General features: G+C 61.5%; 2 protein-coding genes across 4 annotated transcripts in view; one reads left to right on the plus strand and one right to left on the minus strand.

The window, feature by feature from the left end:
• Positions 1-1798, plus strand: part of ITSN1 (intersectin 1) — a 176565-nt gene extending 174767 nt beyond the window's left edge. The window contains exon 37 of one of the 3 annotated variants that reach the window (XM_036017208.1): positions 1305-1472. In XM_036017208.1, coding sequence (XP_035873101.1) covers positions 1305-1453 — 149 coding nt within the window. In that variant the 3' untranslated portion in view covers positions 1454-1472. Of the gene's footprint in view, positions 1-1304 lie in introns of all 3 variants that reach the window. The other 2 variants (XM_028503920.2, XM_028503921.2) reach the window with 2 other exon arrangements.
• ATP5PO (ATP synthase peripheral stalk subunit OSCP) lies at positions 909-23704 on the minus strand. Its single transcript, XM_028503956.2, has 9 exons — positions 23563-23704; positions 22332-22382; positions 21419-21529; positions 19813-19942; positions 17024-17136; positions 15140-15226; positions 14722-14850; positions 9606-9612; positions 909-921 (listed from the first exon to the last, which is right to left on the minus strand). The coding sequence occupies exons 1-7, from the start codon at positions 23596-23598 to the stop codon at positions 14737-14739; spliced, it is 642 nt and encodes a 213-aa protein (XP_028359757.1). The 5' UTR covers positions 23599-23704; the 3' UTR covers positions 909-921; positions 9606-9612; positions 14722-14736.
• Positions 23705-24536: the final 832 nt, after the last annotated feature.

Below are 24536 nucleotides of genomic sequence, written 5' to 3' on the forward strand. Positions count from 1 at the left end.
GGGGCTGGCCAGTGATTCTCAGAGCTCTCTCGCTCCCTCGCCCCGCACGAGTCACAGCAGGTGCAAGGGTTACGGCCTCAGTCAGTCACACTCAGGGAGGATAACCAGGCGCGGGCGGGAGAGTTGGCGTGGTCTGTGCTTTTACACCCACTCCCCCGCGAGTCGGCAGCCCAGGCCCCTGCCCCGGGGACAGCTGTGCCGCCGGCCGAGTGCTGGGGCCGGGTCCGGACGCTCGACTCTGCCTCCCGGTCAACTGAGGCTAAACTGGGTTTCTTTTCAAATCGTGGAGTATCCAGACGCGACAACCCCCCTGGGGTGTCGGCGGCAAATCCTGCCATTGTTGTCCTTACATCAGAGATGATTGCCACGACCCGCACCTAGAGGCGGAACCGGCTCGGGCCTGCCCGCCAGGGACACGTTCCGGGCCTTAAACGGGCGCCAGGGAAGGGGGCTGCCTCCTGCCCGGAGCGCCCGGACCAGAGTGCGCGGTGAGCGCAGGACGCAGCAGATGGTCCTTCCGCGGGCCCCTCCACGCCATCCGCACAGGCGCGCGTCGGCGTTTCAACGGGTTCAGACGCGCTCACCGCCGCCCCCTCCTCCCGGTGCCCAGTGCTGGGTGGAGGGCGGCGTCGGGATTGTCCCGGGACCTGCGGGAAGCGTGCAGCCCGCCCCCCCCCCGGGCCTCCGCGCTGCCCCTCGCGTCTGCCCTGCGGCCCCGGGGGGCGTGTGAGGACCAGGCCCAGCTCGCCTCCCCCGACTTTTCTGAAAGTGCTGCGACGTCGCGGAGCGCCCTGTGACAGAGCCTGGGAGGAGGGAAGGACTGTCCGATGTCTGTCCCACGGGGGCGCTGTCTTTCTTCCCGGGGATCGCTCTCCAGAGCCCGCACGTGGCTAATTGTGCGGCTCACGTGACACCAGGCAGCTTGCCGGCGCGGTGGGGCCCCCTAGTGGGGGAGGAAGGCACCGTCTGCATTTGAGCCCCTTCCGGACCCCCCTTTGCACCACCCGGTGTCCTTTCCTTTTCGCTCCCCGTTTTCCGCGCCTAGTAACCATCCGCGAGTGGAACGGAGGCCGTAAGCTTTAAACTCACCTCTGATGAGTGTTGCGTGGGGGCAGAGCGAGGGTTCTCAGAATCACAGGCCACCCACACCTTTCTCCGGCTCATGACCCCTGCAGACTGGCCCGCCTCCCGCTCCGAGGAAGGGACCGCAGAACCGCCCCCCGGGGGGTTCCTGGGCCTGCCCTGCACGGGCCTGGAGGAGGAGGGGTCCTCGCTCTGAGCCGGCCTGTTCCTTCTCCTTCCAGATTTCCTGGGTCGGACGGAGATCCGCGTGGCCGACATCAAGAAGGACCAGGGCTCCAAGGGCCCGGTGACCAAGTGTCTCCTGCTGCACGAGGTCCCCACGGGGGAGATTGTGGTCCGCCTGGACCTTCAGCTCTTTGACGAGCCCTAGGGGGCCGCCCAGCACCAGCGCCCGGGGTCCCCACGCCCCGGGCTGGCGGGCGCCTGCCGGGCGTGGCATCGCCTTTCTGAGACCTCCGTTGGGGTGAGCCCCAGGGCGGCGGGACAGCGAAGAAAGGCCCCTGACGACGCTAGGAGTTTCTCGACAATCCGTCCCCCGAAACAGTCTCCCCTGTGATGAAACGAAACTGTCTGCCCCTGTCTTCGCCGCAGTCCCTGACGGGTGTTGGGGACTCTGGCATCTGACGGCCCCCAGCGCGGTTTGCTGGGGAGCCAGGCCCCCGTCCCCGGGCCCGAGGCACGGTTCTGGTTACTGTCAAATAATTTATAAACACAGTGGCTGTATTTCTGGAGAATTCTGTAACCCTCCTATGTCCTACCGCCCCCAGCCCCGTCGGCCCCTCGGCCCAGTCCTGGGTGTGTTCCCAAAACATCGTGGTGGCTCCGTGTTTGCTGCACAATCTCACACCCCGCCCCCCATCCCCGCCCCCCGCCCCCGGGACCGTGTTTGAAATGCTGTCCTGGGTCTGGTTGGGGACACACACGCTCTCCCCTGAGACACTGGGCTGCTCGCTGCAGGGCTAGTCCAGGGAAGGGTCCAGGCCCCTCGGGGTCTTGTGTTGATGGATGTCAATGAAAACTGCCGCTGGCTACGATCGGGTGACTGGTTCTGATTCCCAGCGGCCTGGGGAGGTGGTGAGGACACCTGCCACCTGCGGAGTCACTCTGTGCTGGGGCACGTCCCCAAGGCCCCTCCCTGGCAGGCCATGCCACGGGCCCAGTTGCCGGCCCAGGTGAGAAACCCTCCGTCGGCCCGAGGGCCTGTGGCGTGTCCTGATAGAAGCTGTCACAGGCGCCCAGCTCGGAGCCTCTTCTCGCTCGAACACGCCGGGTCCCGACTGTGGCGGGAACTTCAGGGGCTGTCTCTGGTGCGTCCCTGAACAGGCGTCCCCGAGGCGTGGGGAGGAAGGGGCGATCTGGAAGTGGGTGGGGTGCGAAGGAACTCCATCGAGTGGCGCGTCCCACCCTACGCGCCTGCAGCCCCTGGCCCGGGAGGAAGACCGGAGGCCTCCCCAGGTGCTGTGACCTTGCTGTCCTCTCAGAAACAGGGCCTGCGTGCTTGGGGCCCCTCGGGAGTGTGCGACCAGGTGTGTCAGCTGTTTGGTTTCAGTTCTTTGATTCCCATCCACGCCCCCCCCCACCCTTAACTGCCTGGAGACAGGCTGGTTCATGAGATAGTAAGTTGATTGGCTGGTGAGGCACGTGGTCACATTGGCTCACGTGTTACGTGCTGGGGTCGGGAGATGCTCACTGCACGTGCCCTGGGCCCCGGAGGCCAGCTTTCCCACTCGGGCGGTGCGTTCGTCGGTGGCGGGTCCTTGCGCCAGAGCTGGGGTGGCGCGACCCCCGTGGGAATGTGCGTCGGCCGAGTGGGGGAGCCCCCGCCTCGCTGGGAGCAGCAGGAGTCCCGGATGGGCCCCCTCGGGGCTGCCGCGGGCTTTCAAGTGTGTGTGCTGGGAAGGGCAACAAAGTTTACATTTCATACTTAAAAAAGCACCCTTTATTATTTATTTATTGAAGGTAGCGTAGAGGTTTGTATGGAGCACAGCAGACACAAGTATATTTTGGAACAAGCGGGTCGATGTGCCCTGTAGTCAGGGACTCTCCGCTCGGACACAGGCCTGCACTTGGTACCACTGCACAGCAGAACACACGGGAAGACACCTTACGTTTACGTTTTCCTCGTTGTTACGAAGCTTTTAAACTAAACCTATACATAGACGCACCCCTCACGCGCTCCGGTTTCTATAACCGGTGCAGCTTGTTCGCTGTGTTTACGAAGGTCCCGTCACTCTGGCAGGAAAGAGCTTTGCACGTGTCACTGCGGCGGCCCTGGGTCACCCACCATTCCTCTGCCCCTCCTCCTCTTCCTTGACCTGCTCTGCGTGTGAGCGCAAGGCGCCGCTGTCCACGTGGGGGGACGGGGTGCACGGGGGGGGGGAGGGGCAGGCGTCTGTCGTCCTGTTAGTTGCGTGAGGTCGGTGCCTGCAGAGTCCCGTCACTGGAATGAGTTTTGCACAAAAGGTGACTCGTGAGTCTTGTTCCCCGAGCGACTGGACTGAGCCTCCAGAGACGGCCTGCAGGGGGCGGCGCTGGGCCAGGGGCCCCCAGACCGGGTGTGACTCGCAGTGTGTGTGTGTCGGGGGAGAGAGGGAGGTGGGCGAGGCATGGAGCCTCGCACTCTTGGACCAACCGTTCCCCTCTCCTGCCCCGTCAGCTGCCTGTGCAGGGGTTCACAGTGGTGAGACGTCCCTCGCCCATGAGGACTCTGTCACCCGGGTGTTTGCTTTCTTAGGCCAGGGCTTCCCCAGTTCTCTGCATCCTGGCCTCCTGCCCCCAGAGCCCTGGCCAGCCCTGCCCACCCCCTCCTCTCTGGGCTGTGGCACCCCAAGGGGCAGCCCGCGTCCCCAGCTTCTGGGACAGCTGGGGGGGGTGGTTTCTGGTGGACGCCGTCCCCTGGCACACAGGTCTCCTGGCACACAGGTAGGCAGCATCACCTACTGGAGACTGGGTTGTCGGGTCCAGGCAGGTCGACCCTAGGGGAGGGGCCCTCAACAGAGCAGGGCCAGGTTCCTGGTCCCCCTGCTGGGACCCCATGTCCTGCGCCCTGACGCCGGAGGAGAGGGCTGTGCCCCCGAAGAGCACTCACGTGAAAAAGGGCGTTTTCCTTCTTTGCCTTTTGAACAACTCAGCATCAGAAGGGGGCACGTGGACCACCAGCATCGCGTCTGGTCTTGGTGACCCGGCCCCCAAACCTCAGGTGTCTTCTGAGGGCAGTGAGGCGGGAGGGGAGGAGCTGGCGCCCCCATGGCATGTGTGCCGCCGTCGGAGGCCAGGCATGCGGGCCGTCCGCCCAGGGCTGGCTAGGGCGCATACGGAGCTGCTGCAGGAGCTGCGGCACTTGGAGCGGAGTGGGGAGGCCTGGATCAGTGGGGCTGAGGGGGGCAGGGGCGGGGGCGGTGCCACTGGTTCTCCCTGGGGTCAGGGGAAGGCACCTTGGAGTTTGCCCGCACCACACCTGGTGCGAGGGGGACACGTCCCGTCTCTGTCTGCTCCAGAGTGTGTCCTTCCGGCCTGCTGGGCCTTTTCGATTCACAAGAAGGAGTTTGTTTCGGGGGGATGGCCGTCTCAGGAGTTTCCAGGGGAAGCAGCAGGTGGGTTTCCCTTTCCTGTCCTCTCCTCTCCTTTACGTCCGGCTCCCTCCCACCTGGGGCCCTCGGAGAGGGGCTCCTGGACACAGGGCGGTGGGTCTGCTCACTGTGCAGGCCGGCGCTCGGCGAGCTTGAGGCCTCCCTCGCCAGAGAGAGGCCGTGGGCCTGGATGGTCTTGTTCTGCTCACGGGGGAGGCCGCTTCGGCGGCGGTCCGAGCGCCCCAGAGGCGTCTGGTCACAGCAGCACCTCCCTGTCTGCGCCACCCCCCCCCCCCCCCGGCCGTCTGCTGCCCACACTGAACCCGGCCGTGCTCTGTGGGCCCCTCACGTAGTGCCTCGCAGACCGAGGAAAGTTCTAGAACCCCCATTTCCTCCCCCCGCCTGGTCTCAGGTCCAGTAGCTATTTGCAGGTCATCAGACTGAACTGAGGGCCAGAGCCGGGTCTTTTCAGGGGTCAGGGTCTGCACCCGACAGCCCAAGACCCCCGCCCCACCGGAAGGGGCGGAAGCAGCTGACAGCCCCGGTCTCAGCGGCGGTGAGCCCGGAGGGGCCACTGGGGACCCTCGTCTCCGGGTTCCTCTCAGTCCGCCATCCGGCCAGTCGGGCTGACGGCGGTGTTCCTTCTGGACACCCCCCACTCCTCTACCCACCCACCCACCCAACGCCGTCCTGGGCCAGGCCGCCAGCTGGGGGCTGCGTGTGAGGTGGTGAGGCCGGCCTGCCTTTCTGGCGTTCGCTGACTTGTTGGAGATCTAACTGTAAGTCATTTAAATCGCCCCGAAGGCTTGTTACAATTCATCCCACCTCCAAAGACTGACTGCAGGGACACCGGGTCCAGTCAGTTCCTCCCTCTTTATTCCACTCCCCCCACACACACACCTGCCCTGCACCTGGGAACTGGCAACACTCACTTCCCACCTGATGGTCACACTGTGCGGTCACACCGTATGTGGTCACACTGTGTGCGGCTGCCATGCTTCTGGCCCTGCTGCAGGCCAGGGGTCTGGTGAGTTGTTTTTAGAGGGTCCTGGGCCACCTCCCACACCAGCCAGTATTGGTTCTCCCGCCTGCAGAGTGGGAGTCGCTTTGGGGTTAAGGCCCCGGGAAAACCATGCTCAGCGCGGGCCTCTCTGGCGGCCTCGGAAGCCCGAGCATTTCTCTGACATCCCTGAGCCTGCACCAGGACCCGGGGGTTCTTTTTTTTTTTTTTTTTTTTTAAGATTTTCTTTATTTATTTTTAGAGAGGGAAGGGAGGAAGAGAGAGAGAGAGAAACATCAATGTGCGGTCGCTGGGGGCCATGGCCTGCAACCCAGGCATGTGCCCTGACTGGGAATCGAACCTGCAACACTTTGGTTCGCAGCCTGCGCTCAATCCACTGAGGCACACCAGCCGGGGCCCAGGGGTTCTTTTTATGCGGTGGTAGAAATGCGCACTTTTCTCCTCCTAGGGACCCTGGGTTTGTACTTTTATCATTAAAAAAATAACATTCCCGTGCAGCTGTTTCTAAAACTGTGCCCCGGGCGTTTCTCCCCTTCTGCCCCGTCCCTGTTTCCTCCCGTTTCTGTGTCTGGACAGAGCGGCGAGGGTGTTTGGCGAAGGGTCTGGATGCAGGGAGGGACCAGGCAGACCGGCGGGGCGCCAGCGAGGCTGGCTTCTCGCGGCCGCCACCAGGGGGCGAGCTCGCCCTGGAAGCCTGCGGGCCCCGCCCACCCATCCCGGGATGCCGGCTCCACGTGGGGGACCCCTGTGCTGAGCAGGGAAGCAGGCCGGCCTGGCCCTGCTGTGGCCACGCTCGGGGCCTGCTGCGTGACTGGTGGACCCAGGGCGATGACAGCGCGAGGTCCCCTGTGCACAGTTATGAAGAGTGTCCAGGCGGTGACAGCGGAGACCTGCAGCCGGTGTGGCCCTCTGAGCCCCAGGTCCCCTGAGACCGGGAGGTCTCCCGCTGCGTGGCCGGGCCTGGTCGCGCGCCGTATTTTCGGTCGGTTCTCGGAGCAGGCGGGGTTCACCGGACGTTCCGACTCTCTGAGGTCTCCCTGGCGGGGTCTGTGGGAGCCGGCCGATAGGATTTCCCAGCTGCCTGCTTGCCCTTCGCAAAGGCACGGACGGCGTGGACCAGCCAGAGGGCACGAGACCCGGGCCCCTGGCTGACAGGTGCGCCCCCGGCCGGAGAGGGAGCCCCCTGTCGCCCGGGCTCCCAGCGCGGGGCCCACGGGCGCCGGGAGGCCTCTGAGCTCCGAGCGTGGGGTCCGCTGACTTGAAGTAGAGCCCCTCCTTTCGGTCTTTCCTCGTCCTCTGGGGCTTCCCTCTCCTTTCCTGATGGGACAGGCAGGCTTTCCCGGCCCCCTCCTTCAAAATGAGTGTCCAGGAGCCGGGGTGGGGGTGGGGGTGTGGGTGGGAGGGTCTCAGCGCCGCTTCCCCGGGGGCTGGACGCTGGAGAGGTAGAGCGTGGAGCCGGCTACCCCCGTCCTGCTGGGCCCAGTGGACCACAGGTGTCTGGGGCACCTGCTTCTGAGAGGCGGTGCCGCCCCAGCTGGGTCCCCCCACAGGGTCCCATCTATGGCGTTTGAAGAGGGTGGTGCCAGGAGAGAGGCCGGAACGCACCGTGTGGGGGCGCCACGTTCCAGCAAAACGCAGCTCCGCGGCAGGCGATGGTGGCGCTGGCCCCCGCCCCCCGCCCCCCACCGGCTGCTCCCACAGCTTTCTGTCGCCGCTGGGCCGGGCGCTCCGAAACCTTTGCAAATCGGTCTCGGTTCTACACACGCAGAGCAATAATCCTTTCTCTGCTCCTCGACTCTGTCTGGGATTACGACGTTCATTAAGTAACAAAGGAGAACGTTGAGCAGAAACTGCAGACTCAGCCCATGCAGACTCGTGTCACCTTGAACAAAGTGGCGAACGAGAGCTTTGTTGCTGCGTGTAGTGTGATGCACCGTGCTGAGCTGCGGAACGTTCCAGAGCCGTTTCCCAGGGGCATTTAACGAACAGTGCGGCAGCCTTCGCTCCCGCGGACCGGCATGTGGTGTGTACTGCAGCAAGCAGCGCCCTCTGACGGCACCTGCTCAGTATTCACGGTCAGAACCCAGACGCTCTCACCAGGTCTTTGGGGATCTTGTTTTTACACCTGCGTTTAAAATATCCGTTGCCAGGAGCCCCAGTGTCTTTGAACTGTGACACCAGCTGCGGATTTGTCCTCGGAAGCCCCAGCCAGCGGAAGCCTGTGCCTTCCCGGCCCCCTCGCCCCTCCCCCCGTCACAGCCGTGCGTGGACAGACAAGTGCGCGCTCGCGGGTCCTGTGGCACCGCCTGAGCCGCACCGCCGGCCCTGGCGTACGCACACGTATGCAGACATGTCCTGTGTAGGATAGTCAGCCCTCCACTCTGGCTCCTGTGTTTCGTGCGGTCTCCAGCTACGGACAACGTGGAATCCCACCACGCAAAGTGAGAAAGTCGGGCTCCTTGAACGGTGGTCCGTGAGCCCCGGGCTGCGCGTCCACGGGGCTGCCCAGGACTGTGCACGGACAGACGGTGCGCCAGAGGCTGTGCCGGCACCTCTGGCGGAAGCTAACAGATTCTGTAGTCAAAAATATTTAACAACTTGTTATCGATCGTAACGCGTGGTTTTTCATTGAGAGTTTATTTTTCTGTATGTATATGAGAGTATTTTAGGTATCTAATTTAAGTGCATAAAGCTATAGAAAGAATTTAAAACCTATTCCGGGAGCAGAGAATGCTTCATCGGTTACCCAGGTGATCTGCTTTCCGGTCACTTTCCTGTGCCCTTTCTGGACGGACCGGTGTGTCCCTTTGCTGTCTGGGTGTCACCGAGAGCCCCTGGGCGTCCCCGCTGCCGTGCAGCCCGGTGGCCAGGGGGCAAGGCTGGGGCCCCTGGGAGAGGCTGTCCTGGGGTGCACCCGGCCTCACGGGGCAGCCCCGCCCTTCCCGCTCCCCTCCCCCAGAAAGGGTCAGAAGTCCAGGCGGCCGATGGGGCCCAGACCTTCTAGGCTGGGCCATCAGAAGTGTCCCTGCAGGTCACCAACGGGGGGTGGGCAATGCTAAACCCCATGAGACTCAGTGGCTAACCCCTGGAGAGGGGCGTTTGGGGTCACCCCAGGGGCCGCAGCCCGAGGTGGAGCCCCTCGTAGCAGGTGAAGCAGCCAGGCCCCCGGTGGAGGGGGAGGGGCTCCGCTGCGGGTCACTGTTAGCGGGTCGTGTAGGGCCGATGGTTTCAGAGGCCACGCAGGGAGCGTGAGCACTGGGCTCCCCACATTTCTGTCCACCAGCTGCACGCCGCTTCGCGCTGCCGCCCCGCAGCGGAAGTCGTCCTGCGAGGGCCGAAGCTGGCGAGTGCCAGAGCCCCAGGGGCTTCCGGACAGGGGAGGCGTGGGGTCTGCGGTTTCCAGAAGCTTCCTGGAGTCTGTCGTCACCCGAGGGATCTGCACATCACCGGGAGGAGCTGTGGGTGTAGCCGGCTCTGTTCCCAAAGACGGAGTTGTTTGGAGATGTCCTCATGTGCAGCCTGGGAAGGCGGTCTCGGGACAGCCTCTGGGACAGCAGGACAGGTGTGCTGTGTGGTCCCCCCCAGCAGGTCCAGGCCCTTCTTCCTTAGCCCCGTGCCCACCTGCCCCCGCCCCCTGCAATGAGTCAGGCAGTCAGCTGCCCCCGGGCCCTGGCTGTCCCAACAAGTCCGGGACAGGACAAGCCAGCAGTGTCTGCAAGCCCCCCCAATTAGGGAGAGAATGTGTCAATCCCGACATGAGTCCCTGTGTCTGCAGGGACAGCTGGGTCACAGGCCTGGCTGCGTGGCACTCCCCTGCCCCCAGCCCTGCCCAGGGGTAGGACTCAGCTCCCGCCCCCACCCATAGCCTGTTGGTTGTAATATACTTCTGTTGCCAAGTAACGGTACTGTTTACTTTTCCGTCAGAGGGAGACGACACCTCTGATCCGTGTGGTCAGCGGGGTTCTGAACATTGCTGGACACTGTCACACGCTGTGGAGCTAGGTGTTTGTCTCCAGCTGGAGGAAGCAGGGCCCGGACATTAGGCTGCTGCTTCTTCTGTTTGTTTGTTTAAAAGGAGCTGGGGTTAGCTTTGCTGTTTGAGTGTTTCTCTGGCACCTTATTCTGTACGAAATGTTAAGCTCTCCCGACTCACACCATGTATCTCTGTGTTTCGTTTCTCCCTTCCTTCAAGCTGGTAGTGGTGTCGGTACAGGTCGCTGTTCCTGCGCACTGTCACCTGAAAAGAACGGTCTCTTCCCAACGGCTCCCCGGCCGCTCCGACCTGTACGGTTTGCACCCGCATAGCTCACGAATAAAATGAGAAAAGCCAACCCTTGGGCGGTGGATTATTTCGGGTTCTTTCCGCCCGACCTCCTTCCTGGGTCAACAGTGCAGGCTGCAGCTGCGGAAGGAAAACCATGCAAAAGCAAACTTAAAAACCCAAACCAACTACCCTCTCCACTCTCCCTTGCCTCCTCCGTCAGACAGAGGTTGGTTAGCACAAAGCAGACACCGATCCCCGGTTCCCAGCCCTTCCGGGAACTGGAGGAACTCCGTGTTGTGTGGCCAGAGACACGCCAGGGGCGGCGGGGGCAGGGGCCGGGGCAGGGGGAGGGGCAGGGCCAGGGTGGTTCACAGACATTCTGAAGGGCCGTTCCGGCCTCTTCCGCCAAGAAGCTGTCAACACACACAACGCAGCAGGTTCACACCCCTACTTTCAACTCTGGGCCCCCCCGAGAGCCAGCCCAGCGCTGAATGTAGTTACCTCAGTTTTCATGGATAAGGGCATTTTCTCCCTTCTGCTTTTAAGGTAGTTCCTCCTTATCATCACTGTCTTATCTAAATAAGATCAAGTCCTTTACAAGGTTGGTTTGGACCCTAGTTGAATTATTATAGTACATTTTAAAAAACTGACCCTAAAACAACATGTCCTTGCCTTTTTGGGCCCCATTTTTAAAAAGTGATTTTATATATTCATTTTTAGAGAGAGGGGAAGGGAGGGAGAAAGGGAGGGAGAGAATCACTGATGTGGAAGAGACACATCGATTGGTTGCCTCACACCCCCTGACTGGGAACCGAACCCGCAACCCAGGCGTGTGCCCTGAACGGGAACCGAACCCGCGACCTTCAGTTTGCAGGATGATGCCCAACCCTCTGAGCCACACCGGTCAGGGCTCGTTTTAGACAAACATACAAGTCTTTGTTTTTCTTGGTTGTTATTTGAAGTTTAAAAAATACATGTCATTAAAAACAAAGAAAACAGTAAGTTACTTCCCCAGACAACGCCCAGTTCTGAGATCGATGAGGTCCCAGCACCGCTGGGTGCGCTGCGAAGGGGCCGCCCGTGGAAACCTGGGGTGACGCCTAGTTAAGCAACATGAGGAGCCGGCACAGTCAAGGCACTATCTTGTTCCAGAATATTCACTTTTCCCCCTCTAATTACAGAAGCCATCTTTGTTGACGCAGAAAACCCAGCAAGCACAGGAAAATACAAAGAAAATAACGCCGCTCCCTGGAGACACTCTTCCGCGCGGAGATCAGCGCGGGCACTCGGGCGCCCCCCTCCGGCGGCGCTCTGAGCGCGCACATCCCAGGGCCCCGTGTTGCTTAGCAGCCGACGCGCACCGAGCACGCCCCAGCGTGGGCCCGGCTCAGTGACCTGATCACAGATCGTCTCACTTGTCTTTGATGGCTCTCTTTTAAACCAGATCCCTCTCTGTATATAGATGATACACATTTACACAGAGTCAAGTTGTGGAAGACCAGGTGCACGTGTCTCGAACACACACCTATTTCACGGACCGCACAGTGCCCCGTTGTCGGAATGTCCCCGAGCTGACCGTCATTGGTCTAAACAATGCCGAGAGGGTACAGGTCTCCGGGGCTCTGACGTCCGCCCTCGGTGGGAGCGCGCCGGAGGCAATCGCTGTCCCGGGCCCGCCTCCGCCTCCGGCGACCACTGGAGGCGCTGTTGTTGGGCACGGCTCCTCCCTTCCTCCCAGGTCCACGTGCGCAGGAGCTTGTGGAGTTTCATTTGAAGGACTTGGGCATAGGAGTCCCTCCTCCCCCGAAGGCCGTCACGCATCTCAGGAGCTGGTGGCGGACAGGGCTGGGTCATGTGACCCTGCAGCGCGGGCTCGCGGCAGCCAGGAGCCCCGCTGGCAGGAAGGCAGGTGAGTCCGGGGGACTCAGGCCGTCGGGAGGTGAGGCTTAGCCCCGTGGCTCAGCGGGAGAGGCCTGCCCCTCCGTCCTGTGAGCAGTCCAGCGGCCTGTGGGCTGGGCTGGGGTGGCTTGGCGGTCGCCTTGGCCTGTGGCTGCTGCGGCCCCGCCACCCCACCTGCACCGGGCAGAAGGGTGAGGGCCCCACTGAAAGGACCACAGGCCGCTCCTCGGGAGGTCAGGCCGGGAGGGCCACACAACCCCCGCTCCCCCATCGGGCGCCGCAGGGAGGCGCAGCCTCTCGCTGCGTGGCCTGCCATTCGTGGAGGTCGGGTGACTGGCTCGGGGCCCTGCCTGGCTCCTGGGGAAGTGCCCAGAGGCCCCAACTGGTGCCTGTCTCTGCTGTCGCCCCAGGTGGTTGCACAGCTGGTCTGCGAGGAGGAAGCCAGCAAGGAGGGTGGTGTCGTGCCAGATGCGGGGCCCGAGGGCGCCGGCCCAGCCCCCCGGGGACCCAGCCAGGGTGGCTCGGGGGAATCTGCCTGCTGCCCACACACCGGGAGGGTGTCTGGGGAACAGCCCCCCGGGGGGCCAGCTGCTTTGGGAGGACCCTGTTCTCTCTGGAAGGCTGACAGCAGGGGACCGCAGGGAACAGCTGGCCGGGTGAATGGGAGAGCTGGGAGCATCTCCGGGACAAGCGGGAGAGACCCGGGCCGCCCCTCAGAGCAGCTGCCCTGTTGGCTGTGGTGACGGGGGCTGGGACCGGGGTGGCCAGGGACACGGTGGCACCAGCACAACCCGGGGAGTGGGAGGCACGGGGCCTACCCTACCGCAGCCCGCCCCTGCGACCCTGCGGGCATCTCTGGGGCGGCCCCACGTCTCCCTCGCCGGTCAGCGGTGAGGAAGCTTCACGAGGTGGCGTGAGCTGCAGGGCGGCCTGCAATGAGAGCGCATCTGAGCGGGCATTCCTGGGGCTGGTGGGGGGGCATCTGAACAGCCCTGGACGGTGACCGCGGTGGGAGAGACCGGGGGGCTCGCTGTGTGCCAGCTGCTGTGCTTCCTCAGTCCGTCCTTGGGGTCGGGGGCCCTGAGGCAGCGAGAGGCCATTGAGCCAGCGACCCACAGCGTCGGCGACCCCCCCGGAATGGAGCTCCGGGCCTGGCTGCCCTCTCTGGGCTGCAGCGCAGCGGGTGCGGCCACATCCCTCCCGGGCGGGAGGCCGTGGAGGGGAGGGCAGGAGGTGCAGGGGGCTCCGCAGGCTGGAAGCAGCTGGGCTCACACACGTGCCCCCGCAGTCATGGCTCAGTCACCACGCCTGGTGTCCCCGTCGGACAGCAGGGCAGTGGGGCCCACCTCCCGGGATGTGTGCACGATGTCTGCCCCATCTCCTATTTACGGAACCTTCTGGACACAGCGACCTCGGCAGGGCCTGGCTCCCGATGGTTGCCGAGGGAACTTGGTAGCCGGGTCCCTGCAGGCCAGGTGGGGCCGAGGCTGCACTGTAGCTGGGAGGGCAGGCTCTGCTCCGGAAGCCCAGGTGCGCGGCCACACCTGTGCCGGGGGGTGGGGGAGGAGCTCCAAGGCCCCTCCTCAGCCCGCAATTTCCTTTCAGCTGGTGCATCTCAGGGCACACACGAACTCATTACTGAAATCGTGCGGCACGCCACAAAACAGAGTTTGTGTGGATCTGACAAAAAGCAGGCGCAATGTGGTCCATTTGCCGGGCAGTTGTTGTGCTGGCTGCTGCCCTTTTCCCTCTGACCGCTTGAGGGGGGAGAGGCCCGTGCTCCTGACTGAATCGCCAGGCGTTGCCCGTTCTGAAGTTCCGTGGCGCTCCTACTGAAAATCGCCGTGCTCAGGCAATTTCAGGGTGACTGTCATTGTCACAGAGGCAAAAAGATTTACTTTGCTCGGCTCCCAGCCCCTCCAACCTGCTGGAGAGGCTGGGGCTGGCAGGCCGGTGGCCCTGCTGCTGGAGGGCCGCTCCGGGGGAGGAGGGCCTGGTCTCCGGTCCGGGCCCCATTCCCCGCCGCTCCTTGGCTCAGGCCGTCCGCAGTGGGGACAGCAGGTGAGAAACCCCGCTCTGCAGCCCCACCCTCCCCCGTTGCTAAGTGCGCAGCGCCAACCTGCCCGGCCCCTCCGAGAGCTTGTTAGTACAATGACTGTGGGTCCCTGGGTCCTGGGGTGGGGACGCCTGTGGCCAGAATCTCTCCGGAAGCCCTAGGAGGGGACATTACTGCCTCAAGCTGTAGTAGGACGCCACGGAGCGCAAGGCGGAGACGGCCTCAAACCAGGCGCAAGCGCACGCGCTGGGGGTACCGGCTGCAGTAATCGGCAGGCGCCAACCGGCCGCTGGCAGCCCTGTCAGAGGCCGGACCCTGTGGGTGGACCCGGCCTGCAGGGCACCGCAGGGCCGGCCAGAGGTGCACCTGGAGGGGCGGGGGGCAGCAGCCGGCACTGGCCGGCGTGCTCTGGGCTCAGAGAGCCACTGTCGGGGCCCCTGACTCGAGATGGGCCCGGCAGCTCACACTGCAGGACCACAGTGGCCAGCCAGGTCTGCCGCCCCTCCCCTGACACCCCCCCCCACACCCCACCCCAGGGCTCTGGGCCCGAGGCCGAGGGCACAGGCCACGCAGGCCACACAGGCAGTGCTGAGCAGGGCCGGGCGCAGGAGGCTGCCACGCTAACAGTTTCCCACCGGACACAAGTTTCCTCAAACTCCTGGAACCACCGGCACCAACCAGATCCTCTAGTCCCAGGGCCGTCCTCTTGAAAGTGAAGGAAAGACACGGAGACAGGGATCCATGTACTTGCACTTTAAAAACAGTAAACACAGCATCTCCTACTCGGGAAGCACTTTATTGCCGCTCCACGCGGAAGAACCTCCCCGACGGGGACGCCCGCTCCTCAGAAGGCCTCCCGCATGGCCTTGCTCAGCTTCTGGATCTTGGTCTTCGCGGACATGTCGACGTACTTCTCTCCGATGCGCACGATCATGCCGCCCATGATGGACGGGTCGGTCTGGGGAGAGAACGGCGGGCGTGGGGGGACGCTCGGACACACCCCTCACCACGTGGAGGGGAAGGAAGGAAGCGCTGGGGACAGAGGGTGGGCTCCGTGGGTTCACGGCACAGCTGTGTCCAGGGAAAGGGGCCCCGGTTGGGGGGGGGGGGGGCGGGCGCCAGCCGCCGTTTAACGGACCGTGCGCAACCCCCGCCACTGACGGACGAGCACGTCATCAGACCTGCCTCGTCACCACGGTAAGAGTCAGATTAACCCGAGGAAACACACCACGCAAGCAAGAACGTACCTTGACTTCCAACTTCAGTATCTGGTTTTTACTGAGGAAGCTGTTCAGGACCGTTCTCAGCTCGGAGAGAGTGGCTTCATCTAAGGGCTGAACAGGGAGAACCTCGCTGTGAATTCGGATACAGCGAACAGAGGCATCCCGCGGTAAAGAAAGGGCCGCCCAGGCGTGCACCACCCCACCCAGACAGGCCCCCAGGGCCGCAGAGGCAGTCCTGCGTGGGTGCCGGTGTCGCGGCTGTGCGGACGACCCGGGCACGAGCACTGGGTCGGGGCTGGCTGCGCCACGCGAGCGGACAGAGGGCGCAGTCCTGCAGCGCGTGGCCCGAGCCCGCAGGCCCCTCCTGTGCGGCCCGTGGGCAAGGCCAGCACCCACGGCGCCCTGGGCCCAGAGGAGCATTCTCCTTGGCTCTGTCGTCTCTAAGACCCACGGTTACTGCGCACCCCAGCACACGCCGCGCCCTGACACCGTCCCTGGGGAAGCCTGGGTGGTGGGCTGGCTCCGGCCGTGAGCACAGAGCCGGCAGCCCGACCCCGGCCCCTCCACCCTAGCTGGCTCCTTGCGATGTGAGCATGCCCAGGGGGCTGAAGGCCCGGCTGCTCACCGCCAAACACAAGCCCTGCCTGCTCACCCAGGAGTCCCAGGCAGCAAACCCTCTCTCTGGGGAGTCCTACCAGGACCTCAGGGGGCGGGGCGGTGACACCTATCTGCCCAGTCAAGACGTTACCTGGGAAGACTCAGGTCAGAGGGCCCACCTGCCCACCCCCTCCTGGACTGGTCCTGGGGCCAGGCACCAGCCTGCTGCGCCCAGCCCGCCCCTTCGCCTGGTCAACCCTGGGGGGCGGCCGCTCCCACCTGCCCTTTACCTGGGCGAGAGCTGGGGTTCCAGCGGCTACGAGACCCACCCAGGGACCCACCCGAGAGGGAGGACAGAGCGGGGTCTGACCCCGTCTGTTTCTGCGGTCTGTGCCCTCAGGCACCGGGCGGGGGGCGGTTCCTTCAGAAACCCTGGACCCTCACTCCCGAGGAGTCCCAGACAAGCACCGGTACTGCCTGGTGTAAAAACTCAGACAAGCACCCTGTAACACCCACGTGGGTGCAATCACTGAAGAGTGCCTCACCCCAGTGAGTCACCTCGGGGACAGAGGGCGTGGCCGTCCACGCTGTGACGCGACCACGCCCCCAAACGGTGCCCTGTGGGAGGTGCAGAGTGTCGCTCCCACGCCAGCAGCCTTGGTCCAGACGAGGCCGGGTTCCAAGGGGCTCTCCCACGCTCCCCTGGGAGGCCCGCACACCGTCCCCCTCACCCGACGGCATGACGGCCACAGGGGGCCCGGCCGAGCAACAAGCAGAGCTGGACCCCGGGAGGGAGCGGAGCCCAAGGTGCTCGGAGGCTGCGAGGTGTGTGCAGCATCCGGCCTCACCCCGTGACCCAGGACGGGCACCTGCACAGCACCCCCGGGGCTCACCCTCGTCTGCAGCATGAACCGCCCGCCTGCCCGCCCCCCAGCCGCGGCCGGGCTCAGGGAGCGGCGGCTCTTGGTGCAGCCCCTCCGCCAGGTCAACAGGGTCGCAGGGCCCACTCACCGCCAACCACGACCCCAAACTCGAGTTTCCGTCAGCTCACACACTCACTCACACCACTGTGAGACTCGGGCCGCTTTTTCCCAGCGCCTTCACCCCAGCCCACGCACCGTGGGCACACGCACCGATGAAGCACGCTGCCCCCCCCCCCCCCGCCCCCGGGGGCCAAGGCCACGGGAGCTGGCAGAGGGGAGGCCAACCTCCGAGTGGCGAGTCGCCCCGCCCCCACCTCCTGACGTGAGCCTGCCTGTCCTTCCGGTCCCGCCGAGCGCGCTGCCCGGACGCCCCAGCACCCCCACTTACGGACGCGGTGGTCACGGTGCACGGCACCTCTCCGCGGTGGACGCTCATCATGGTGGAGAAGGCGGAGACGACGGCGGGCGTGCTGGTCAGACGGCCGTTCTCGGCGAGCAGGTCTGGGGAGGCAGGGGCGTTTCAGGGCGGGGCGCACGTGCTGGGTGTGGGGGGGGCGGGCGCCGCTCGCGAGGCCTCGCGTCTGCCTCCAGAGCAGACTCAGAGCGGCCTTGAACTGTCCACGCAGCGCCCCTGGGGAGCGCGAGCGGAGAAGACGCAGCCATCGAGCGGTGCATTTACAAAGACGGCCCCGAGAAGCACCTCAGTGCGGGGGGGTGCGGCTCCCACGGACCTGACACAGACACGTGTGTGTTCCTGCTTAGCCCACTCGCCTGTCCCAGCCGCCCGCCCGTTCCCTTCCCCTCTGGCGGCTGTCTGTGCGGTCTCTGCGAGTCTGTGTCTAGGTTTTTAGTTCATCAGATCCCATGTGTAAACCACACGGTATTTGTCTCTCTGACCAGCGTGTATCATTTGTATGTCACAGAGCCTTTCTAGTCTGATGCCGTCCCACTTATTATTTGTTTCCTGTGCCCAAGAAACTGTATCAAGGACAAAATACCGCTATGAGAACATCCAAAGATTTTACTGCCTGTTTTCTTCTTGAATTTCTTACGGCTTCCAAGTTTAAGTCTTTAATCCATTTTGAGTTTCTCCTTGTGTGTGGTGGAAGAAAGTTGTCTCGTTTCAATTTTTGCACATCTGACCCCCCAGCACCATCTACGGAATAGACTGTCTTTGTCCCACCGCAGGGTCCTGCCGCCCTTGTCAGACCTGAACTGACCGTGCAGGTGTGGGTGTACTTCTGGGCTCTCTGTTCTGTCCCCTGACCCGTGTGTCCGTTTTCACACCAGTGCCGTGCTGTTGCGTCCACGGCGGCACGGTGTACCGCCAGGCAGCACGGTGCCCCCACTTGTCCTCCTCCCTCCAGGCTGCGGTGGCCACCGGGGTCTTTTCTGGCTCCACGTCAGTCAGCTCTGAGGCATGTGTTGCAGCCGTGGGAAATGCGCTGCTGGCGCCTGGAGAACTGCGCTGCGCCCACACACAGCCCCGTCGCCGACACTCCGGCCCCTCCCCCCACCCGTGAGCGCGGGCTGTGCCTCCCCTCACTGTGCCGTCGCCAGGCCCCCCTGCGGGGTGTGTCTACTCGCAGGTCTTCCGCACCCGGATACTTTATCCCTGGGTGTTCCACTTTGTGATGTGACTGTAGACGGGGTTCTTTTCCTCGTCCCCCTTTCTGACGGTTCACTACTGATGGGTAAAAGATGCTGCTGACTTCTGGATGTTTATTTTGTATCCCACCACCTTACTGAATTAACTGATCAGTTCCAGTATTTTTTTGGTGGAATATGCAGGCTTCTCTACATACAGCATCATGTCACCTACAAATAACGACAGTTTTACTTCTTCCTTTCTAATGTGGGTGCCTTTGATTTCTTCTCGTCTGACTGCTGTGGCCAGAACTTCCAATACAGTGTTGAGTAAGAATGGTGAAAGCAGGCATCCCTGTGGTGTTCTCTCTCTCTTTTTTTTTTTTTAAAAAAAGATGTTATTTATTTTTAGAGAAAGGAGAAAGGAAGGTGAAAGAGAGGAGTGTGAGTTGCTTCTTGTGCGTCCTCCACTGGCAACCTGGCCCACAACCCAGGCATGTGCCCTGACTAGGAATTGAACCCGTGACCCTTTGGTTCGCAGGCCTGTGCTCAACCCACTGAGCCACACCAGCCAGGGCCCTGTTGTTCTTGATCTTCAGGGAAACAACTGTAGCTTTTGCCCACTGAACAAGATACTGGCTGTGGGTTTGTCACGTGCGGCCTCTATTACACTGAGGTATGTCCCCTCTAGTCCCACTGTGTTCAGTGATTACCATGTGTGGGTGCTGGATGTTATCAGATGCCTTTTCTGCACCTGCTGATACGATCGTGTTTTTATCCTTCATGTTATTTATGTGGTGAGTCCTATTTACTGATTCGTGGATACAGCGCCAGCCCTGCACCCCTGGAATAAACCCCCCTGATCACGGTGTGTGCTCTTCTGGATTCGGTTTGCTATACTGCGCTGAGGATTTTAGCATCTATGTTTATCAGATATTTTGGCCTGTAATTTTCTTTGTCTGTAGTGACTTTATCGGGTTTTGGAACTAGGCTAATGCTGGTCTCGTAAAATGAACTTGGGAGTCTTCCCTCTTCTTGAAATTTCTGGAACGGTTTCAGAAGGAGAGGCGTTAGTTCTTCTTCGAAGGTCTGGTACTTTGATTGCAGCTTGCAGTCTGAGTTTCCTACTATGTCACAGATTCCAAAGTCTAGCTATAAATCCTCGAACGAACATGGTCCGCATTCAAAAACGGTCACCAGAATGCAGACACCTTCAAGGAGCGAGGCGCAGCCACTGCCTCTCGGACTGAAACACTGGGAGATGGGGCATGACTGCACCTGAGCATCTTCAGGTGGTGCTCCTCAGCGTGCTCCCTTTCAGTCTCCACCCTGGGGTGTTCACTGAATTTAGAGGGGAGGGAGACAGAGGAACACCTCCTGCGTGCGCCCTGCCTGGGAACCTCGCCCACACGTCTGGTGCCCAGGGCGAAGCTCCACCCGGCCGAGCCACCCGGCCGGCAGCACAGGGCCCCCCAGCCCCCTTCAGTGCGCACGCTCACCCGGGGAGCCTGTGACGCCCACACGCCTCGCCCGCGGGCCCCACCCCCAGAGCGGCGCGCTCAGACGGCCGCGGGGAAGGCCCGCACTCACTGATCAGGTTGGACGTGAGGGGCGAGAACTTCTCCTTCGCGGTCATGTCCTTCAGGCTCTTCACCTTGACGGCGCGCTTTATGTAGGGGTTCATGATCGAGGAGGCCACCTTGGGGTCCTTCAGGATTTGCTGTGAGCGCCAGAGAAGTAACTTCTTAACCTCTTTAGCATGTAAGTGACCCCAGCCGCCACACACACACACACACACACACACACACTTCCTTTCTCACGGACCGCGCACACCACGAACTGCACCGGCACCCTGGGAGCAGGGTGAACGGCTGACAGCCAGCCGATCTCCTCTGCCTTCAAGGACAAACACCGCGCCGGGGTTTTACGCAGGACACCGTGTTCCTCGAAAAAACTGGCACTTTATGAAATTTCTTAAAATTCATTTTTGCTTTTTGAGGGAGATTATATAAAAAAAAAGCAAGCAGCCCACAGGCCCCGTTCGCTGCATACGGTGATGCACTTCACACAGGTAGCAGCCTCGCTTTCCACGCACCGAGAGGGCACGGGGAGGCGGGGGGGGGGTCTAACACTCACGTGCACACCTGGGATGGCACTGCCCCCGGAGGGGCCCCTTCTCTCGGGCTGCCCCCTGCAGGGCCCCAGAGAACCCGCCCAGCCTGGGACCTCTGGTGCTTCCAGAGCGGCCTGCGTCCGTCTTGGAGGGAGACGCGGCTCCCCGATAGCGCCCACGCCGTCTGCGCTCTTGGGCTGTCACCCCCGAAGGCCAGTGGGGTCACAGCAGAGAGTCCCCTAGTCAAGCTCCAGTGCGGGCTTTGGTCACCCAGTTCGTTCCCTCTTCTCCTCATGCTAAAACGGGGAGCCCTCCCCCTGCGGCCCCCTCGGCTGCCTGTTCCTTCTGCCGGTTGGTACTGGCATCGGTGTGGGGCTCACGCACTTTACCAGTTTGCCGCCCAGGATGCTCAGCTCGGCCCCGTCCCCTCACGTCTTGGGAATAAAATAATAACTAAAACCAGGGAGAGGCTTCATAAGGGAAATAAATCCCCAGTAAAACAAACAGTATTTTCTAAAGACTACTTTGAAAATGCCTAGAATATAAGCATAGATTTTCAAAGGTGTCTTAATTCTCTTTTGAGATAAAAATTTTTCTTTCTTTTTTTGATATTATTTACTTAGTTTTAAAGGGAGGGGAAGGGAGGGAGAAAGAGAGGGAGAGAAATAATGTGTGGTTGCCTCTCATGTGCCCTCTACTGAGGACCTGGCCCACAACCCAGGCATGTGCCCCGACTGGGGATTGAACTGGCGACCCTTCAGTTCTCAGGCCAGCACTCAGTCCACTGAGCCACACCAGTTAGGGCTGACAAATTTTCTTACGTTCCCAACTCATATTACTATTTCTCTTAGCCTAAGTCTTGGTTCATTAACATCCTTATACGTATCTCTTCGCACCTATTCCGCAACAGGCTTAGAACTGTAACACCCAGCACTAGTACTATCACCGTGATTCCAGAAACACAGGGTCTTTCTTTCTCTGCAGTCCTCCGCGGGTGCCTCCCTGGGGACCGCGTCGCTGAACGACTAAAGGAAAAGACATACAGCGGAGACTGAGGAAGAGCTGAACGGGGAGGCTGCTTACCGCTACTCGCAGCAACTCCTTCTCCACTTGCTCCAGCTTGTTCTGCTTCGACGCCGCGGAGTACAGGGCGGTGGCGTAGCGCCCTTCGATGCCGTACACCTGGACGGGCGGCTTTGAAGGAGGGTGGGGCGCGGAGAGGAGAAGGGAAATCAGCCAGGACCGTACTATACTGTCCAGAGCCAAGTCACGCAGTTGTGACTTAGAAGATGCATCTCCTTTATCACCAGTCAGTCTGCCCACGTGCCCAGAGAGCCATCCTGAAGGGGGGTTCTCAAACTAACCAGAAGCATCTCCTCGGCCGGGCCAGCCTCTAGGCGTCCACAGCCTCACCTCACAGCAGGGGCCTCAGGGAACGTGGTGTCTCACGTCCCTTTCGGTATAACTATTTAGAATCAACTGCGGTAACTCTGAGACGAGCTGCCACTTCTCTCGCACGCGGCGCCTGTCAGTCTGCACTCCAAGTGCGGGAGGGTTTGGGCACTGGCGGAGGCGGTTCTGAGCACGTGAGAGCCGCGAAAGCAGGTGTCTGTGAGACACACGCGAGCACACTCCGTGCATCTCAGCACCACGCAGGCGTCTCCCACCGGTTCGGCGGGGCCTTTAGTGATGTACTGCGTGCCCACTGCTCGGCCTCCTCCTCGCAAGGAGCCGCAGGCTTCCCTGCACACCGCTACTGATGCGGGACTGCTCACAGGCTAAGGCTCTGGGTGGCATTTAGCTCCAAGACCTCGGACAAGTCTTCCCGAGCCTCAGTTTCCTCTTCTGAAAATGGGAAGACCAGTTACTTGCCATCGCTGTGCTGGGGTTCTAGAAATCCTCCTAGTTAAAGGCCACGCGGGGCCTGTCACACAGCAGGCATTCGACACCATCTGTCCCCTAGCCCCACGCACACAACGCGCTTTGGGTGACCTACCCGCACAAGCTTGGCGAACGGCCTGGCCACCGATGTGCTGAAGCATCGCACCTTGAAAACAAAGGAAAGCAGGTCAAATTGAGAATACTTGAAGAATTTCTATCTTTAAGAAAAAAAAATTTTAATGTGAATTTTACATGGTGAGTTTCTCATGTTTCTCTGTATCATCACCCAGGTTCCGGGAGGGAATCTCCCTGCTGAGAACCTCCCAGTTGCCTGGGGTCTGCCTGCCTGGCGCCCTCCTCCTTTGCTAGAACAGGCTGAGGCCAGCACGCCAGCGTAAAAACACTAATTTCGATGAAATATGTGTTTCAAAACATTTAAAGGGCTTTTAGCATTTATATTACCACCCTTGAGCAGGACTCTAATAAAAAGCGGGAGGATTCCAGTAGCGATTTGCAAGAGGCGAACGTTCTCAGAACCCAAGTGCTGTCTGCAATGAAGCCCAGCGCCCGCACGAAGCGGGGTGCGGGGTGAGAACAGGCTCCCGCGCTGGGAGATGGCGCCGTCTGTGCAGGGGCAGCTTGGAGTCTGCTCTTTTTAAAAGACACTCACAGGGGCACTGGACACCTTCAAGCAACTCCAGCTCCGCAGTGTTCTACCCCAGAACTGCTCGCGAGGATTACAAAAATGCAACACTCGGGAAAGTCACGTGAGCTGCCAGAGGCCCCCTCCAGGTAAAGCATCATGTGGATACGTAGTGTCAAGAGCACGAATTTCCTATCTTCCGTGTGACTCCGTGGAATCGGATCTCAGCTCTACCCCCTTCTAGCCGAGCAGCCCAGGCCGGAACATTTCAACGTTTCTGTCTCATTTCCCATATAAAAACGTGAGCTGTGCTTTACAAATGCTCCTTAGCACTCCTGTGACCCCTGACCGGTCTGCGCACAACCTGCAAGGGGAGATGACCCGGGGGCGGGCCGTGCCCTTCAGTCGCCGTCCGGGGAAGCCGGGCCCCCAGCTCCTGGGCCTTCAGGCCTGTCACTCCCGGACTGGTGCTCGCAGGACGCCCGGGTGAGGCGCGCGCAGCCCCGCGGCCCCTGCCCGCGACGCCCGGGGTGCGGATGCGGGGCTGCCCGAGCCTCCTCGCGTCGCCCCTATTCGCCGGGCCCCACGACCCTGAAGGGCGGCCACGCTCCCCCAGCTGTGGCCGCGCACCGTGGCTCTAGCGGTCTCGAACAGACACCCTCGGGGGGATCCTCCCGCTGGCTTTCAGGACCTCCCGTCTCACCTGCCGGGAGAGCCCGGACACTGCCGTGGAAGCCATCTTCTCCCGGGCGGCTGTAGGTCAAACCGGAGCTGGGAGAGAGGTGGGAGGGCGCACGCGTGCGTCAGCGTAGCCGCTCGGCCCGCTGGGAAATGTAGGCGTACGTCGTCAGGCCGCATGCGCAGGGGCCTCCGCTGGGCTGGGAGTTGTGGTCCTTAGAAGGGGCTGCGACCTACCGGGCTGGGGTGGGGTTGGTGGGCTCAGAGAGCACTTGAAAAAGAAATACCTGCGTAACTAAGCGCCCGTTACTGTAGAATGGATTAATTGTCCCTAGCTTTAAAGTTTCCATTTAGACAAATACGGTGGCATGTGTTCCATGTCACATTCTACGCTAGCATCATTAGCATCCTTACTACCCTTGCTTCCAACCACGCCAAAGTGTGTACCAAGTGCAGTTCCTCACGCTGTATTTAAAAAAAAAAAAAAAAAAAAAAAAAGAACCTAACTTTACAGCCTCAGAAGCAGACACTACGTGCCTCGTACTTGGGACATGACTGACCGTTCGTCACTCCCCGCCTCCTACCCTGCCGCATCTCACCTGAGTACAGCAGCCCTTTGGGTAGAGTGATTACCCGAGAATCAGTCCTGAAGTAGAACTGGGGTTGGAGCAAGTGTGACATTGGACCCAACCGTAGCCTTCATAAAAACGACCTGTGTTCAACCCGTTTCCCCCTAGGTGGAGCTTACTCTAATTTTCTCTTCTGTAATGAGACAGAATGGGCCCGCAGAGCTACCTGGCTGCAATAATGGGGTGCCGTGGCCAATTATCACGTTTTTGTCCGCTTACATCTATTATAGGAGCACAGATTAATTCATTAATTTATCCTTTTAGAGAGCAGTTTTTCTCATCATTACGAAAAACTTGTAAAAATGCAAACAAGTGGAAGGAACGTGATTGCCCGCTTTCCCACCACCAGAGGCAGCTGTTGTTGGTACTC

This window comes from Phyllostomus discolor, chromosome 2, assembly GCF_004126475.2.
Source record: "Phyllostomus discolor isolate MPI-MPIP mPhyDis1 chromosome 2, mPhyDis1.pri.v3, whole genome shotgun sequence".
Classification (NCBI taxonomy): domain Eukaryota; kingdom Metazoa; phylum Chordata; class Mammalia; order Chiroptera; family Phyllostomidae; genus Phyllostomus; species Phyllostomus discolor.